Source organism: Rhinatrema bivittatum, chromosome 3 (assembly GCF_901001135.1).
Source record: "Rhinatrema bivittatum chromosome 3, aRhiBiv1.1, whole genome shotgun sequence".
Lineage (NCBI taxonomy): Eukaryota > Metazoa > Chordata > Amphibia > Gymnophiona > Rhinatrematidae > Rhinatrema > Rhinatrema bivittatum.
This window is the reverse complement of record NC_042617.1, coordinates 16,357,016-16,377,273: the sequence shown is the minus strand read 5'-3', so window position 1 is coordinate 16,377,273 and position 20,258 is coordinate 16,357,016. Positions and strand designations below refer to the sequence as shown.

Genomic DNA, 20,258 nt, shown 5'->3' with positions numbered 1-20,258 from the left:
GAAATGTGGAAATGATCAATGTGTGGAGGGAGACGAAGAAATGGCAGAAATATTAAACAAATACTTCAGCTCTGTGTTCACTAAAGAAGACCCTGGAGAAGGACCATCTCTACACAACAAGAAACATAGAAACATAGAAACATAGAAATGACGGCAGAAGAAGACCAAACGGCCCATCCAGTCTGCCCAGCAAGCTTCACACATTTTTTTCTCTCATACTTATCATTTTCTCTTAACTCTTGGTTCTATTTCCCTTCCACCCCCACCATTAATGTAGAGAGCAGTGATGGAGCTGCATCCAAGTGAAATACCTAGCTTGATTAGTTAGGGGTAGTAGGGGTAGTAACTGCTGCAATAAGCAAGCTACACCCATGTTTATTCCCTTTACCCAGACTATGTCATACAGCCCCTATTGGTTGTTTTTCTTCTCTCCTGCTGTTGAAGCGGAGAGCCATGCTGGTTATGCATTGAAAGTGAAGTATCAGGCCCTTTTGGTTTAGGGTAGTAACCGCCGTAACAAGCCAGCTACTCCCTGCTTTGTGAGTGCGAATCCTTTTTTTTTTTTTTCTTCTCCCCTGCAGTTGAAGCTATTCTGGATATGCGTGAAGCCTCAGCTTTTCTTATTCCCCTGCTGTTGAAGCAGAGAGCTATGCTGGAAATGCTTGATGTATCAGCCTCTCCCATGCCATGAAGCAGAGAGCCATGCTGGATATGCATCGAAAGCGAAGTATCAGGCACATTTGGTTTGGGGTAGTAACCGCCGTAATAAGCCAGCTACTCCCCGCTTTGTGAGTGCGAACCCTCTTTTCTTCTCCCCTGCCGTTGAAGCAGAGAACTATGCTGTATATGCTTGGAAAGTGAAGTATTAGGCTTATTTGGTTTGGGGTAGTAACCGCCGTAACAAGCCAGCTACTCCCCTCTTTGTGATAGCAAATCCTTTTTTCCACATTTCCTCTTGCCGTTGAAGATTAGAGCGATGTTGGAGTCACAGTAAGCATCTGTATGTTTATTTAATAAGGGTATTGTCTCCGGGCAGTAGCCATCTTTCTGGTGAGCCACCCACTCTACATTGGCGGTCTCTTGACTTTATGGATCCACAGTGTTTATCCCACGCCCCTTTGAAGTCCCTCACAGTTCTGGTCTTCACCACTTCCTCCGGAAGGGCATTCCAGGCATCCACCACCCTCTCCGTGAAGAAATACTTCCTGACATTGGTTCTGAATCTTCCTCCCTGGAGCTTCAAATCGTGACCCCTGGTTCTGCTGATTTTCTTCCTACGGAAAAGGTTTGTCGTTGTCTTTGGATCATTAAAACCTTTCAAGTATCTGAAAGTCTGTATCATATCACCTCTGCTCCTCCTCTCCTCCAGGGTGTACATATTTAGATTCTTCAATCTCTCCTCGTACGTCATCCGATGAAGATCCTCCACCTTCCTGGTCGCCCTTCTCTGTACCGCTTCCATCTTGTCTTTGTCTTTTTGAAGATACGGTCTCCAGAACTGAACACAGTACTCCAGGTGAGGCCTCACCAAGGACCTGTACAGGGGAATAATCACTTCCCTTTTCTTACTCGATATTCCTCTCTCTATGCAGCCCAGCATTCTTCTGGCTTTTGCTATCGCCTTGTCGCATTGTTTCGCAGACTTCATATCATTAGATACTATCACCCCAAGGTCCCTCTCCTGCTCCGTGCACATCAGCCTTCCCCCCCCCCATCGAATACATTTCATTCGGATTTCCACTCCCCATATGCATGACTTTGCATTTCTTTGCATTGAATCTCAGCTGCCATGTCTTCGACCACTCTTCCAGTTTCCTTAGATCCCGTCTCATTCTCTCCACTCCTTCCGGCGTGTCCACTCTGTTGCAGATCTTAGTGTCATCCGCAAAAAGACAAACCTTACCTTCAATCCCGTCCGCAATGTCGCTCACAAAGATATTGAACAGGACCGGTCCCAACACCGATCCTTGCGGTACACCACTTATAACCGCTCTCTCCTCAGAGAAGGTTCCATTTACCATCACACATTGTCTTCTGTCCGTCAACCAATTTGCAATCCAGGTCACCACATCGGCACTCACTCCCAAGCTTCTCGTTTTGTTCACCAGTCTCCTGTGCGGAACCGTATCAAAAGCTTTGCTGAAATCCAAGTATATGATATCGAGTGCTCTTCCTTGATCCAATTCCTTGGTTACCCAGTCAAAAAAGTCAATCAGATTTGTCTGACAGGATCTTCCCCTGGTGAATCCATGTTGCCTCTGGTCCATCGATTCTCCGGACTGTAGATTGTTCACTATTCTCTCTTTCAGCAGTGACTCCATTACTTTTCCCACCACCGAAGTGAGGCTAACTGGTCTGTAGTTTCCAGCCTCCTCCCTGTTGCCACTCTTGTGAAGCGGGACCACCACCGCTCTTCTCCAATCACTCGGCACCACTCCCGTTTCTAGGGATCTATTGAACAGGTCACACAGTGGAGCCGCCAGAACATCTCTGAGCTCCCTCAATATCCTTGGATGAATACCATCAGGCCCCATGTCTTTGTCCACTTTCAGGTTCTTTAGCTCTTCCCACACATTTTCTACTGTGAAAGGATTTTCATCTATTCCACTTCCCTCCAGTTTCTTGTTGTGTAGAGATGGTCCTTCTCCAGGGTCTTCTTTAGTGAACACAGAGCTGAAGTATTCGTTTAATATTTCTGCCATTTCTTCGTCACTCTCCACACATTGATCATTACCACCTTTCAATTTTGCTATACCACTTTGGACCTTTCTCTTTTCGCTGATGTATCTGAAAAATGTTTTGTCACCATTTTTTATCTCCTTGGCAATCCTCTCTTCCGCTTGACTTTTTGCCAACTTGATTAATTTCTTTGTCTCCCTCAGTTGATTCAAATATGCTTCTTTGTGCTCCTCCCTTTGGGATCTTTTATATATCTTGAATGCTGTTCTTTTAGCTTTAATTTTGTCAGCCACCTCCTTTGAGAACCAGATAGGTTTCAGTTTCCTTTTGCTTTTCTTTACATTTCTAACATATAGAGCAGTTGCCTTGGTGATTGCTCCTTTTAGATTGGTCCACTGCTGATCCACATCTCTCTCGTTCTCCCATCCTTTTAGTTCTTCCTCCAGGTACTTACCCATTTCCTCAAAGTCTGTGTTTTTGAACTGTAAAACTCGGGTCTTTGTGGTTCTTTTCCCTATTCTTTTATTGATATTAAACCATACCGTTTGATGGTCACTGCTGCTGAGGTGGGCTCCCACCTGGACATCTGAGACATTATCTGCATTAGTGAGCACTAAGTCGAGTATAGCTCCTTCTCTCGTGGGTTCCAACACCATTTGTTTGAACAAAGATACTTGCATGGCATCCACTATCGCTCTACTATTTTTAGTTTCTGCAGATGGGATTTTCCAGTCTACATCTGGCATATTAAAGTCACCTACGATCACCACTTCTCCCTTCTTTCCTATCTTATGGATGTCTTCAACCAGCTCTCTGTCCAGCTCTTCCTTTTGGTTTGGAGGCCTGTAAACCACTCCAATATAAATGGATGCTCCGTCATCTTTTTTTAGGTCGAGCCATAGAGCTTCTTCCTTACCCCAACTTCCTTGTAGCTCAGTTGCTTGGATGTTTTGTCTGACATAAAGAGCCACACCTCCCCCTTTTCTATCCTTTCTGTCCTTCCTTAACAAGTTGTAGCCTGGTATTGTTGTATCCCATTCATGAGATTCTGTGAACCATGTTTCTGTTATAGCAACAATGTCTAATTCTGCCTCAGCCATTAGGGCCTGCAGATCTGGGATTTTATTTCCCAAACTATGAGCATTTGTGGTCATTACCTTCCAGGTACTCTCTTTAAGGTTATTGCATTTCCTGGACTCCTTATAAGATATTAGTTGAGATTTGTTATTCACTTCACTCTTTCTTTTTGTAGTTGTGCCACTGTTGACAGAGTTATTCCTCTCAATTAGATTTTTCTTTTGGTTATGGATCCTGAAATACTGCATGCATTGTGTTTTTTTCCCTCTTTTCTGGTAACACTTCAATGTTTTTCTCATGAACTTCTTCAGTTTTTAATATAGAGAAGGCTTGTTCTTTTTGCATTTGGTACATGGTGTGTCTCCTCATCACAGGTCTAATTCTACCAGAGCCCACTGTATTCCTGGATTTTAAAGAGTTTCTTAATGACCTGTTTGAGTGGGGGGGTATACCTGTTGACTGCTCTTCTGTCAAGAATGGGTGACTGTGGGTCCTTCCTGAGCCTAATGAATTTCCTTTTCTTGACTCCTGGTTTTTCTGTGATATTGGGGAATTATATTCTGAGTAATGCAATGTGGGTGTATTATTTTTAATTGAAGCTAATTGATTTTTAATATCAGTCAACTCCTTTTTCAGGGAAGAGAGTTGTGCACAAATTGGGCAAGCTCTAAGTTTCCAGATGCTTTCCCTCAAAATAAAGAAACTGGAGGGAAGCGGAACAGAGGAACAGAGGAACAGAGGAAAATCCATTTACAGTAGATAATGTATGGGAAGAGCTAAAGAATCTGAAAGTGGACAAAGCCATGGGGCCTGATGGGATTCATCCAAGGATACTGAGGGAGCTCAGAGATGTGCTGGCGGGACCGCTGTGCGACCTGTTCAATAGATCCCTAGAAACGGGAGTGGTGCCGAGTGATTGGAGAAGAGCGGTGGTGGTCCCTCTTCACAAGAGTGGGAACAGAGAGGAGGCTGGTAACTACAGACCAGTTAGCCTCACTTCAGTGGTGGGAAAAGTAATGGAGTCACTGTTGAAAGAGAGAATAGTGAACTATCTACAGTCCGGAGAATTGATGGACCAGAGGCAGCATGGATTCACCAGAGGAAGATCCTGTCAGACAAATCTGATTGACTTTTTTGACTGGGTAACCAAGGAATTGGATAGAGGAAGAGCACTCGATATCATATACTTGGATTTCAGCAAAGCTTTTGATACGGTTCCGCACAGGAGACTGGTGAATAAAACGAGAAGCTTGGGAGTGAGTGCCGAGGTGGTGACCTGGATTGCAAATTGGTTGACGGACAGAAGACAACGTGTGATGGTAAATGGAACCTTCTCTGAAGAGAGAGCGGTTTTAAGTGGTGTACCGCAAGGATCGGTGTTGGGACCGGTCCTGTTCAATATCTTTGTGAGCGACATTGCGGACGGGATAGAAGGTAAGGTTTGTCTTTTTGCGGATGACACTAAGATCTGCAACAGAGTGGACACGCCGGAAGGAGTGGAGAGAATGAGACGGGATCTAAGGAAACTGGAAGAGTGGTCGAAGATATGGCAGCTGAGATTCAATGCCAAGAAGTGCAAAGTCATGCATATGGGGAGTGGAAATCCGAATGAACTGTATTCGATGGGGGGGGAAAGGCTGATGTGCACGGAGCAGGAGAGGGACCTTGGGGTGATGGTGTCTAATGATCTGAAGTCGGCGAAACAATGCGACAAGGCGATAGCTAAAGCCAGAAGAATGCTGGGCTGCATAGAGAGAGGAATATCGAGTAAGAAAAGGGAAGTGATTATTCCCTTGTACAGGTCCTTGGTGAGGCCTCACCTGGAGTACTGTGTTCAGTTCTGGAGACCGTACCTTCAAAAAGACAAAGACAAGATGGAGGCGGTACAGAGAAGGGCGACCAGGAAGGTGGAGGATCTTCATCGGATGACGTACGAGGAGAGATTGAAGAATCTAAATATGTACACCCTGGAGGAAAGGAGGAGCAGAGGTGATATGATACAGACTTTCAGATACTTGAAAGGTGTTAATGATCAAAAGACAACGACAAACCTTTTCCGAAGGAAAAAAATCAGCAGAACCAGGGGTCACGATTTGAAGCTCCAGGGAGGAAGATTCAGAACCAATGTCAGGAAGTATTTCTTCACGGAGAGGGTGGTGGATGCCTGGAATGCCCTTCCGGAGGATGTGGTGAAGACCAGAACTGTGAAGGACTTCAAAGGGGCATGGGATAAACACTGTGGATCCATAAAGTCAAGAGGCTGCCAATGAAGAGTGGGTGACTCGCCAGAATGATGGCTACTGCCTGGAGTCAATACCCTTATTAAATAAACATACACAGGCTTACGGTGACTCCAACATCGCTCTAAGCTTCAACAGCAAGAGGAAATGTGGAAAAAAGGATTCACACTCACAAAGAGGGGAGTAGCTGGCTTGTTACGGCGGTTACTACCCCAAATCAAATAAGCCTGATACTTCACTTTCAATGCATATACAGCAAAGTTCTCTGATTCAACGGCAGGGGAGAAGAAAAACTGATACTTCACACATCCAGCAGAGCTCTCTGCTTCAACGGCAGGGGAGAAGAAAAGAGGGTTCGCACTCACAAAGCGGGGAGTAGCTGGCTTGTTACGGCGGTTACTACCCCAAACCAAATGTGCCTGATACTTCACTTTCGATGCACATCCAGCATAGCTCCCTGCTTCAACAGCAGGGGAGAAGAAAAACAACCAATAAGGGCTAATAACATAGTCTGGGTAAAACAAATGAGCATGGGTGCAGCTTGCTTGTTGCGGCGGCTACTGCCCCTGACGGATCGGGCTAGATGTTTCACTTGGATGCAGCTCCATCACTGCTCTCTACATTAAGGGTGGGGGTGGAAGGGAAATAGAACCAAGAGCTAGGAGAAACAGATAAGTATGAGAGAAAATGTGTGTGAAGCTTGCTGGGCAGACTAGATGGGCCATTTGGTCTTCTTCTGCCGTCATTTCTATGTTTCTATGTTTCTATAATCGTGTGTTGAGCTGTGCACTGCCTGCCGTGCACAGTATTACATCAGCTTGAATGAGACCTCAGCAAAACACTCCACCATACAGCCAGAGTACTCTCTGTAATTTATCCCTATAACATTGTTCACACTAATGCATGAGGTTGTATCTTTCCATGGTTTCAAGCTCTCTATGAAATGTCTATAGTTTTGATGATGTAGTCTTTCTCCCATCATTACCGTTTTAATGTAATTCTTTTTAAGCCATATTCGGATAGAATCTTTGGGCACACTGATAATCTCATCTGTTTATATTCAGAAAGGTAGATACATGTAAACACTTTTGTTTTTTCTCTTGCTGTCTCATTTAGCTGACTGTTGCCACCACGAACAAGACTACAGGTACTAGGGCAGGTGAATAAGCTGTGTGATATTGGAATGAGAAAGGTACATGGGAAAACCCAGATCTTTATCTACCATTGCATCCTCCTGTATGTTTCTCTGATCCAGTGTGAATTGTTTCATGGAATCCCATCGACCTGCTGCCTGGGGACTGGGTCTCAGTCTCTAGCTCAGACTAGATCGGTTTCTCCTGTATTAAATAAAGTGAGACCACACACACACACGCACACACATACACACACACATACGCACACACTGTATGTGCCTTCCAGCCAAAAATCAATAAACCAAGAACATTAAAAGAATATTCTTCAGAAGCTATGGGCAGTTCTGGCTGCAATTAATTCTACGAGCATTGACCATGTGTCAGAACTGAAATAGTTCTTTGTTATTTATTCACTGCTTGAGATCTTACTAAAACCAAGAAGCTCTAAGGGATGCATCAGCTAAAATGAAGCTATAAAGATGGAGGTGAGGGAGCCAGCCCAAACTGAATCCGCCATCCTCTGGAAAAACTACAGTTTTTTTTGGCTTGGATCGGAATTTAATATAGCCCCTTCCCCATGACTCAAATAATTTCAAGTTTTAGAGAGGACGGTGCAAACCTTGAAGACCTCTGTCAGGAAGATTTTGAGCCCCTGTCCCAAAACTGCTGTCCGAATTTGCAGAGCCATTGGGAAAGTCTCTGAACAGTGCTGAAGTTCTAGAATAGAAAGTTAAGCTCGGATTTTTTTTCCCGAGGGATAGCAAGTCTCTTTTTAATGCTGTGACATTCAAACGTTAATTTCATAGCACTGCGCGGTTCAGAATCAGTTGTAAAAGGCGCCGCACTTACCGGAATCCAAGTAAAATAACAGTTGCTATGACAAGTGCTGAGAAAGAAAGGGCATGTCCTATCGTGTAGATGATGGACAAGGATAGGAGCTGCTCTTCTGGCTGCTTCTGAAATGTAGAAGAAAGGGAAAGGATATTTATATGAATGGCTGCTGTTCCTTCCAGTTCTTTTGCTCTACATGTAACTGGGCATAGCTGCTTTTAGCACAGGTCGTCCCAGACCTGTCCCGGGGACCCCACAATGAATAAGCATAAGATAAATCTGTATATATTTTGGAATCCCAGAAGAATATATGCTAATTTATCTCATACATATTCATTGTGGATCTCTTGAAAACCCGATTAGGGTCCTCATGACAGGTTTGGGAAGCCCCACCATAGCATGGCCCGACCTCTTAATTGCAGAAAGTGGTGAGGGAAAGAGCTCCAGTAAAAATAATCATCATGCAGTATTCAAGAAACTGACACATAGGGCCAGATTTTTTTAACCTACACACGGGCGTAGGTTTGTGCGCGCAACCTGCATGTTATAAAATCCGGGGTCGGCGCGCGCAAGGGGGCGCACACTTGTGCGCCTTGCACGCGCCGAGCCCTAGGGGAGCCCCGATGGCTTTCCCCGTTCCCTCCGAGGGAACTTTCCTTTCACCCCCCCCCCCCCCCGCACCTTCCCCTCCCTTCCCCTATCTAATCCGCCCCCCAGCCCTACCTAAATCCCCCCCTACCTTTATTATTTAAGTTGCGCCTGCCTCTGGGCAGGCATAGGTTGTGTGCACCAACTGAGTGCCGGCGAGCGATTCCCCGGCCTAGCGGGCCTTTGGAGGCCTCTGGCCATGCCCCCACCCTGGACCGCCCATGCCCTGCCCCTTTTTTCAAGCCCCGGGACATACGCGCATCCCGGGGCTTGCACATGACGCCGAGCCTATGCAAAATAGTCTTGGCGCGCGCAGGAGCGGGTTTTCGGGGTTACACACGTAACCCTTTGAAAATCCGCCCCTTAATGTGTACTTTTAGAAGGTGTTTTTTTTTTTCCTGTTACTGTTTAATCCTTTTCTCCTGCATCTGAGTTTATTAACCTGGCTATCCCATCTATATATTTTTCACAGGGAATTTGCTTGTTGACCAAAACTCCCCAGCTGATATTTATTAATAGCTCTCTGTGCTACATTGTTTGGAATAGGCTTTACCAACTGAAAAATGTCTTTTACATAGCTGTAGAGAGAGTATTTTTTTGGCTAGTCTTTATATCACACTTCCTTTTTCAAAAGGGAGATAGTAAGAGCTTTACCTAATAAGCTATTTACACTCTCCCTCCCTGCCCTCTCCCACTCACTCTTAGGGTGCTTTCTTCTTAAATAGTTCTTCCAAGGACTTAGGTTAAGTAAATAATCAGAGAACTAAGTAATAATCCAACAATTTGCATATTAATTAAGATAACACTACTCAAGTCTCCTCACTGAGCCTTATAATCAGAATGTCCTTTATTCAGTGTAACAATTATGATGCTTATGTCCCAAGGCATAGCATTTGGAGACTTCAGGGTTGTCCAATTTGCCTCCAGCTGTCTGCAATGAAAAAGGAACTGACTAATCTGGAAGAGGAATTATCTAAGCCTCAAAAATCCTCCTCACTGCATCCAGAATATCCATTCCAACTTCCACAGAGGATTCTAAAACCCAGGGGAAAATGGATTACAGTGGGCTGTGGTAGAACAAGACCTGTGACCCACAGACAACCAGTTTTCTCAACTGAGAAACATTCAGGATATCTGCCCCATTCTCGCAGAACACTCAATTATCAAGGAATATGGTGGGTTCTGGTAAATTAAACCCTGGGGTGAAGAGACATCCTCTGTCTACACTGATAGCCTTACATAATCCCTTTTCTGCACTGGAAACTGAAGCTGCTCCTCTAACATACAATAAGTGTATGTCTGTAAAGGAAAAAGCCACCCAAAGCAACCGAAAACCCTTGAACATTATCAAACCTCATAAAAGAAAGCTCCTTCTGATAGGAGACTCAATCATTAGAGGAACTAATTTGGGATCTCTTTTCAAAGGCAACACAAAAATTAAATGCCTTCCAGGATCTTCAGCAGGTAGAAATGCAAACCAGGTAATTGGTGCAATTATAAAAGAAAGTAGACTCTAATATCAATCTGGGGACTAACAACCTTGCTAGAAATAGTATCCAAGCAGTACAGAAAGATTTCCAGTGTCTGGGGAAGGAGATTAAACCCATGCTAAACAATATTGCCTTTTCTGAAATATTTCCTGTTCACAGAAAGGGGAAGGAAAGGCTAAGCCAGATAGGAAATTTCAATAGATGGCTCAAAACATAGTGAAAAGAAAGTAGATTTGGATACAATGGAGGCTGGGGTCGTGTATGAAGCAGTAGAAGACCATACAATAAGGATGGCCTACGTTTGACAGTGGCAGGAAAGAAGATCTTACATTAGAAATTCTGGTCAAACATCATCAGGCATATAAACTACAGGATGGGGGAGGCAAAAGGTGGCCAATGAAATACAGGAAGTGAGAGTAGATACTTAAGAAAGGGAGCAGAAACGATGACTATGAAGATAAGAAAACCAAGGAAGGAAAGCTGGAAAGTTATAACTACAAAGCAAAACAAGTAAGCACTGTCTGAATTTTCAAGAAGGTTCATCACCCAGTAATAATGTTGCTAGCTGTAATGATTCTCCGTGAGGAGTTAGCAATCTGTAATGAAACCGCTATCTGATGGGTGGAGCAATCAGATAGGAGTTAGCAATCTGTAGTATTTAGGAGAGTTGTGGGTGGATCCTTGGACCAGTGGCAGATGACCACGCCCCCGGGGAAGACCCCGAGAGGGACCACCGGTCAGGTTCAGAGTTAGGAGACAGACACACAATAGTTCTTTTATTAGACAGTATACTGAACCACCAGAGGTGGCAGTAGTGAGCTGGAAGCGCCCGGCTGGGCTGTAGTCCCTCAGAAGCTGGAACAGCGATCCCTGGAGGCTGAGCTGTAGAGAAACTGAAATATAGTGAGTAGGCAGGGTAAGCAGAGTTCATGTACTGAACCTGATGGTAACACTCACACAATGTCTCATAGAAGCCCAGGAGCTGGAATGTATAGGCCCTCGAGGAGCGAGTACCTGGTTCCAGGGAAAGCTCTGAGAGAGCAATGGTAACTCATAGATGTAGTAGGCAGTGCTGTCTTCCAGGCAGAAGTGAATTCGAAGAAGTCCGGGAATGAGGGCCCTCGAGGAGCGAGTACCGGTTCCAGACTACAAAGTAAGAGAGCGAGGCCCCCGAGAAGTGGGTACCCCTGGTTAGTCCGAGGATGCAGAGTAGCTTAGATAGAACGAATCCAAATCCCTTGTCATTCCTTATCCTTGCTAACTCGATGTCTTAGCAAATTCTAAGACCTTAAATATCCGTCGCGGGTGACGTCATCTTCAGGGGACGCCCCCGAGGTTCGCGCCATCACCGGCACTTCAGTCGGGGCCGTGCCACGCGCGCGCCCTTAGGCCTCCAGGAAACATGAAGCGTTGCAGCGTGGAGCCGGTCCGGGGACACCGGAGGACCATGGCAGGAAGACGCCGCAGCAGCCAATCTTCCCGCCGACAAAGAGGTGAGGAGGGCGGAGAGAGGGCGTTGGGAACCGAGGGATACAACACTAGCAGTAGATTTTTTAAGGGTTATCATAAGATTTGGGAACACATGGTATCATGGCACGGCAGATGCTACCATACGAAGCTTGCTGGGCAGATTGGATGGACCATTTGATCCTTTTCTGTCATCATACTGTTACTATTTTCTTACAATGTTAATGTTTAAATATTGATACCAGTTTATTTTGTTCTGTAACAAACCTAGGAGTGAATTTTCAAAGAAGTTATGGGGTAATTTTCAAAAAGATTTATATGTATAAAACTGGATTTTACACATGTAAATGCACTTTACTTGTTTACGTGAGCTTTTGAAAACTGCTACAATATATGCCATTGAATTGTCCATAGGTTATACATGTGTAAGTCACTTTATGCACGTATATGGCTTTTGAAAATTGCTGTAATAGTATGTTACATTTGCATGTATTACTCCTTTGAAAAATTACCTCCAAGGTGCGTAAAAGTAGCAATTTTCAAAAGCCCGTTTACCCATGTAAAGTCCATTTAAGTGCATAATTTCCAGTTTTAAGTGTGTAAATCCCTTTGAAAATTACCTCCATAATGTATTATAGTTGAGCCATTATAAGGACCAGGAAGAGCCACACATGGCTCCTGTACTTTCAGCTGAGCCAAACTGTTGTAAACTCCTCCACATATATCTCCTGGATCTTTCATCAGTGTTTGATACCGTTAACCACTCATGCCTCCTGCAACGCCTAATAGACATCGGCATTGCAGGAGTAGCTTTTAACTGGTTCAAATCGTTCTTGGAGAACAGAACATACAAGGTCAAGATAAATAACAAAGAGTCCCACACCATCGAATCCAAAAGGGGGGTACCACAAGGATCATCCCTCTCCCCGACTCTTTTCAATATTTATCTACTCCCACTTTGTCAACTTCTCACTAACCTTAAGCTAAGACATTACCTATACGCGGATGATATTCAAATCCTCATCCCTATAGAAGATTCCATACACAAAGCCATATCATTCTGGAATAAATGTCTGTCAGCTATCAACAATCTACTCACCAGCCTCAACTTGGTTCTAAACAAAAACAAAACTGAAATCCTCATTATAACTCCTGAAAACTATACCCCTTCCTCACATTCTAACACTAATCAACATCCGGACACTGCAGGGCTCTCCACCACGCAACAAGTTAGAGACCTGGGAGTCATCATAGACAACAGACTCAGTCTCAACAAATTCATCAACAACACAACAAAAGATTGTTTCTTTAAACTTCAAACATTAAAGAAACTCAAACCTCTCCTCCTATACAGAGACTTCCGCATGGTTTTACAAGCCATCATACTCCCAAAGCTGGATTACTGTAACTCTCTCCTCCTAGGCCTTCCAGCATGCACCATCAAACCACTTCAGATGGTCCTGAACGCCTCTGCAAGAATTCTATCAAATGCCAAAAAGAGAGATCATATCACCCCAATTCTCCACCATCTCCACTGGCTTCCGATTAAATACAGGATCCAGTTCAAGTCTTTAATGATGATACATAAGGCCTTACACAACATCGCACCTCTCAACCTAACATTCCAAATTCAATTACACACATCTGTGAAACCAACCAGAAGCGCCTATCAGAACAGACTAATCACACAACCTGCGAAATCCGTTCTGAGGAAACGTGCATTATCCACAGCGGGCCCTTCACTTTGGAACTCGCTCCCTCCAGACCTTCGTTTGGAACCATGCCACTCTACATTTAAAGGGAAACTTAAGACTTGGCTTTTCAAACAAGCTTTCCCCTAGAGCCAAGAACACGAAGAAAAGTCTTTTCAAGCCCACAACGAGTTATTCAGATCTATTTTTTTCTTCCTTTGTTAATCAGAAATTTACACATGCTGACTTCAATGTAAAAACTTGTTTACTTAGTTTTTGTTCAATGTAAAACTTCTTTTATTCTGTTCTATGTAAACCGCTATTTGTAGCGATAGTTACTGTTCTTTGTGAACCGGGGTGATATGTATATTATACAGGAACCTCCGGTATATAAATTATTTTAAATAAATAAATAAATAAATAAATAAATAAATAAATATATGAAACAGTAGATTGGACAATTAGTAAGCTGTGATATCTTTGAAGGGACCAACAAATAATGTCGCAAAAAGGGTATGAATGGTCCAATAAATGGTATCAGCACCTTCTAGGATCCAATTTTCTTCAGGACCAATATGGTAACTAGAATGTCAGTACAACAGGATAGTCAATACATTAAGAAAAAAAAGAATATCCTACAGTCTAGGACTGCGTAGAATAAAGATACAGAGTTTGTCACGTCTAGGACTAGAGGGCTCAGGGGATGGGCACAGGGATACAGAGCCTGTCACCACTAGGACAGGAGGGCTCAGTGGATGGGCACAGGGATACAGAGCCTGTCACCTCTAGGACAGGAGGGCTCAGGACATGGGTGCAGGGATACAGAGCTTGTCAGCTCTAGGACTCAAGGGATCAGGGGATAGGTGCAGGGATACAGAGCCTGTCACCTCTAGGACTAGAGGGATCAGGGGACGGGCGCAAGGATACAGAGCCTGTCACCTCTAGGACTAGAGGGATCAGGGGATGGGCACAGGGATACAGAGCCTGTCACCTCTAGGACAGGAGGGCTCAGGACATGGGTGCAGGGATACAGAGCCTGTCACCTCTAGGACTAGAGGGATCAGGGGACGGGCGCAAGGATACAGAGCCTGTCACCTCTAGGACTAGAGGGCTCAGGGGATGGGCACAGGGATACAGAGCCTGTCACCTCTAGGACTGGAGGGATCAGGGGATGGGCGCAGGGATACAGAGCCTGTCACCTCTAGGACTGGAGGGATCAGGGGATGGGCGCAGGGATACAGAGCCTGTCACCTCTAGGACAGGAGGGCTCAGGGGATGGGTGCAGGGATATAGAGCCTGTCACCTCTAGGACTGGAGGGTTCAGGGGATGGGTGCAGGGATACATAGCCTGTCACCTCTAGGACTAGAGGGCTCAGGGGATGGGTGCAGGGATACAGAGCCTGTCTCCTCTAGGACTGGAGGGCTCAGGGGATGGGAGAGGGATACAGAGCCTGTCTCCTCTAGGACAGGGCTCAGGGGATGGGTGCAGGGATATAGAGCCTGTCACCTCTAGGACTGGAGGGTTCAGGGGATGGGTGCAGGGATACATAGCCTGTCACCTCTAGGACTGGAGGGCTCAAGAGATGGGCACAGGGATACAGAGCCTGTCACCTTTATTATTATTATTTATGAAATTTAATATACCCCTTGTAATCAGCAAGAAACAAGAGGTTAACAAGATAACCTCCATATAATATCCATAATCAAAAAATGACAAATAAAGAGGACCCATAATAGGAATATCATATTGAAATAGAGTCCTCCATATATTACTCTCCTCAGAACCTTCTAGTATCATATCCAGAAATGAAAAAATAGCAACTCAAAAGACATCTAACAATGTTTCTGAACTCTCCAGGAGCCGATTAGTCAAAGGCCTGGCTAAACCTCCATGCCTGTCGTCTTCTCTGGTTTCCTAAATTTCATTTCTTGACAGATATGGATGGGCAAAGCATTCTGTATTACTGGTGCCTGAGAACTGAAAGGCAAACAGCGAGTCTGTCAAGGCTGATAACAGTTGGGGAAAGGAATCACGTTTGAAGACCGAAGCAATCTTCTTGGAACATATGAGACTAAGCAAAAAAACAAATAGGCGAAAATACAACCATCAAAGACAGATAATCAATATAAGAAGGAGGGACATAAAAGTTCAAAACATGTCCTAACACATGAGACTAACACATCTAAGAAGTATTGTTGTTGGTCCTTACAAACAGATTGAAATGCCAGGCACAAAACTTTACATTTGACATGACATAGAATAGTTAATGCAGCTTCTGGAGAGACATGCTCACATTTTTTAATCCAAAAATCACCTTGGCCACTGCATCTTGCAAAAGCTGCAGGCGCCTCAGTTGAGTCAAAAAAAAAAAAAAAAAAGGATGTTACAATAGTCGATCCCGGAATAAATGAAATCATGGACTAAATGTTGCAGATCATGAACATCCAAAAATGGTCACAAACACCTAATATATCTAAGTGAAAAAACCAAAAAAGACATTTGGATCACAGCTGAAATTTCATGTGCCATGGACAACTAGAAATCCAGTTTTACTCCAAGAGCAGAGACCACTTCCTTCAATGAGATAGTAATCACAGACATAGAAGGAGCCATAGTTGAATTAAGGACCTTCTGCTCACCCAGAGAGCATCAGACTTCAAAGGGTGAACTTTAAGCTTAGTGAATGCAGCCAGTCTGCAATGCAATCCAAACAGCTGTTAAATTTAAGGATTTCTTGAGGGTAGCCATGATCTACATAGGCAATACCTTGAACATCAATCAGCAAACATGAAAGGTGAATAGGCACAATCTTGAATAAAAATAGCCAGTGGAACTAAAAAAAGAAAGAAAGAGCAGAGGAGCAAGAATTGACCCTTGCAGGACTCCACAAGAAAGGGGCTTAACCTCAGAAAACCTAGATTTCCATTCCATTTGTAATGACCTCCTGGCAAGGTAGGATTTAAAGCACATTAAAACATGACCTGCAAGGCCAGTCTCGATCAGACAATCCACAGGTTGCTGATCGTTAATTGTTTTGAAGGCCACACTCATGTCAATGAAGACTATGAGTGCGTCCTTCCCATCATTGGCTCTTAGCCTAACATCATTAACCAAGGCTGTTAAAGCCGTCCCATTGCTATGGTCGGTTTTGTACTCTGACTGATGAGGGTGCAATGTGTTGGTTTTAATAGCAAAGTCATTTAACTGATCAGAAACAATTTTTTCAAGGATCTTCATGGCAGCAAGGTCCAAAGAAACTTTTTTTTAAAAAAGAGTACAAACTCTAGCTTGTTTAAGTGAAACAGAAACTACACCTGAGGAAAAGCTTGAGTTTACAATTAGTGCAAGACATTTTGACAGGCTTACTTCCAGCTTTCTAATCCAAGGGATTGGTAGATACATGAATAGCATTCCATAGATGTTCAACTCCCAATGGAGAAGTCAGATTGAACAATGAAAATTGGCTACTGAGAGTGGTACACATAGACTTGCTCCTATCTGCTCAGACCAAATTGGTGAGCTTGCAGGTCACTGGCAGAAAATTCACTAAAGTACTTGAGATCTCCAAAACTTCAGTGAAGCCATCAACTGAAAGATTACAGCCAGTTGATAACTCAATGGGTTTATTGGCAAGTTGGCAAATGACCTTAAACAGATTTGTCTTGGATGATTATCTGCTTTTTAAATATTATCTGAACAAAAACATTTCTTTGTAAGTTTCAGCTCAGCCTGATAATGTTTAAAAGTCATGTTAAACAGTTTCCTAAGGTCAGTAGTTTTTTTTGCTTATGCCACAAATGTTCAATAGTGCAGGACCTATGTTTTTTAGCAGTCTCAGACTGGCATGAAAGCAAGAATGAACTGTAAGAACATAAGAACATAAGAAATTGCCATGTTATAAATTTGGGTGTCCATGTGTGCGCGCCGGGGAGCAGGTGCACATGGACGCCCGTGCGTAGCTTTTTAAAATTTACCCCTAAGTCAACTTGATTAATAGCCGTTAATGGACTTCTTCTCCAAGAACTTATCCAAACCTTTTTAAACCCAGCTACACTAACTGCACTAACCACATCCTCTGGCAACAAATTCCAGAGCTTTATTGTGCATTGAGTGAAAAATAATTTTCTTTGATTAGTTTTTAAAATGCAACTTGCTAACTTCATGGAATGCCCCCTAGTCCTATTATCCAAAAGAGTAAATAACCATTTCACATTTACCCATTCTAGATCTCTTATGATTTTAAAGATCTCTATTATATCCTCCCTCAGCTGTCTCTTCTCCAAGCTGAACAACCCTAACCTCTTTAGCATTTCCTCACAGGGGAGCCATTCCTGTTTAATGTAACGCCTTTATTGCGACAGTTTTGTTCTATGTAAACCGACCTGATTCGATACTTGTATTGAGAATGTCGGTATATAAAAATCCGAAATAAATAAATAAATAAATTCCATCCCCTTTATCATTTTAGTCGCCGTTCTCTGTACCTTCTCCAGTTTTTAGAGATGCGGCGACCAGAATTGTACACAGTATTCAAGATGTGGTCTCACCATGGAGCTATATAAAAGCATTATGTTTGCTATTTTGACTGCCGCAGCACACAGAGCCGACGATTTCATTGTATTATCCACTATGATGCCTAGATCTTTTTCCTGGGTGGTAGCTCCTAATATGGAACCTAACATTGTGTAACTACAGCAAGAGTGATTTTTCCCTATATGCATCACCTTGCACTTGTCCACATTAAATTTCACCTGCTATTTGGATGCCCAGTCTTCCAGTCTCACAAGGTCCTCTTGCAATTTATCACAATCTGCTTGTGATTTAACTACTCTGAATAATTTTGTATCATTTGCAAATTTGATAACCTCACTCGTCGTATTCCTTTCCAGTTTATTTATAAATGTATTCAATAGCATTGGTCCAAGTACAGATCCCTGAGGCACTCCCCTGTTTACCCTTTTTACACTGAGAAAATTGACCATTTAATCTTCCTCTCTGTTTCTTATCTTTTAACCAGTTTGTAATCCATTAAAGGACATTGCCTCCTATCCCATGACTTTTTAGTCTTCTTAGAAGCCTCTCATGAGGGACTTTTTCAAATGCCTTCTGAAAATCCAAATACACTACATCTACCAGTTTACCTTTATCCACGTTTATTAACCCCCTTCAAAAAAATGAAGCAAACTTGTGAGGCAAGACTTCCCTTTGGTAAATCTATGCTGACTGTGTTCCATTAAATCACATTTTTCTATATGGTCTGTGATAGGGGTGTGCATTCGTTTTGAACTTAAATGGAAAACGCAACTTTTTTTTTTTTTTTGACTTAAAAAAAAGATGAGGCGTAAACGATCGGATTTCCAACTTATTCAACATAGCTATGTTGGATACGTTGGAAATCGCGATTGTTGATCTAAATACAAATTTAAACCCCTCACCCTCCTTAATCCCCCCCCCCAAGACTTACCAAAGCTGGCCAAAAGTTCCGTGAGGGTCCGGGAGCGACGCGTGGGGAATCACGTGACGCCGCGTCACTCTGACGTGGCGCCGAAGTCACGTGATTCCCCTCGGGTTCGCTCCCGGAACCCTCGTTGGGCTCAAAAGAAACTTTTGGCCAGCTTGGGGGGGCCTCCTGACCCCCCCAAGCTGGCCAAAAGTGCCTTTTGGGCCCAACAAGGGTTCCGGGAGCGAACCCGAGGGGAATCACGTGACGCTGCATCACTCTGACGTGGCGCCGACGTCACGTGATTCCTCTCGGGTTCGCTCCCGGAACCCTCGTTGGGCCCAAAAGGCACTTTTGGCCAGCTTGGGGGGGTCAGGAGGCCCCCCCAAGCTGGCCAAAAGTTCCTTTTGAGCCCAACGAGGGTTCCGGGAGCGAACCCGAGGGGAATCACGTGACGCCGCGTCACTCTGACGTGACGCCGACGTCACGTGCTCCTTGCAAAGGAGTTCAGGAATGGCGTCCTGACCCCGCTGGACCACCAGGGAGTTTTGGTAAGTCTTTGGGGGGGGGGATTAAGGCGGGTGAGGGGTTTAAATTTTTATTTGCACATATGGACATAGACTCAACTTATGGACTTCTCCATAAGTCCATATTGACCGCAAATGGGACCCCCATTCGACTTATGGACTTATGAACTTAAACTTTTGGTCTGCACATCCCTAGTCTGTGATTTTGACCTTTAGAATAGTTTCCACTATTTTTCCCTGCATTGAATTCAGGCTCACTGGTCTATAGTTTCCTGGATCACCCCTGGAACCCTTTTTAAATATTGGGGTTACATTGGCCACCCTCCAATCTTCAGGTACAATGGATGATTACAAATTTTAAGCAATAGACATGAAATTTCATTTTTTAGTTCCTTCAGAACCCTGGGATGCATACCATCCGGTCCAGGTAATTTGCTACTCTTTAGTTTTTCAATCTGGCCTACCATATCTTCCAGGTTCACAGTGATCTGGTTCAGTTGATCTGAATTGTCACCCTTGAAAACCATCTCTAGAACCGGTATCTCCCCAAAATTCTCATTAGTAATCACAGAAGCAAAGAATTCATTTAAAGGTTTTCTTATAAAGCTATTATTCTTTTATTTATATTCCGCTTTTTGGCACTTCAGTGTATTTTATTCAGGTACTGTGGGTATTTCCCTGTACCCAGTGGGCTCACAACCTAAGTTTGTACCTGAGGCAATGGAGGGTAATGTGACTTGCCCAGGGTCACAAGGAGCAGCAGTGGGATTTGAACCCTGGTTTTAGCCCGCTGCTCTAACCAGTAGGTTACTCCTCCACAGTACAAAAGTTCATAGGGTGCTGCATCACAGGAGCGATATTATCAAATTCTATACTGGCATTAGCCAGTATAGAATTCTAACAATTGATCTGATTCTCTATAGGTAAATCCTCAAACTTTTCTGGAAAAGGACAGTATTCCACAGCCAAGGTATCCAAATCAATATGTTTAAGGTCCTTATAAGATGACACTCCTATATCTTTCACAAGCATAG

At 43.8% G+C, this 20,258-nt stretch overlaps 1 protein-coding gene across 1 annotated transcript in view; it reads right to left on the bottom strand.

The window, feature by feature from the left end:
• Nucleotides 1-20,258, bottom strand: part of GLP1R (glucagon like peptide 1 receptor) — a 328,220-nt gene that overhangs the window by 122,910 nt on the left and 185,052 nt on the right. Inside the window, exon 5 of the mRNA XM_029592923.1 lies at nt 7,979-8,085. Coding sequence (XP_029448783.1) covers nt 7,979-8,085 — 107 coding nt within the window. The remainder of the gene's footprint in view (nt 1-7,978; nt 8,086-20,258) is intronic.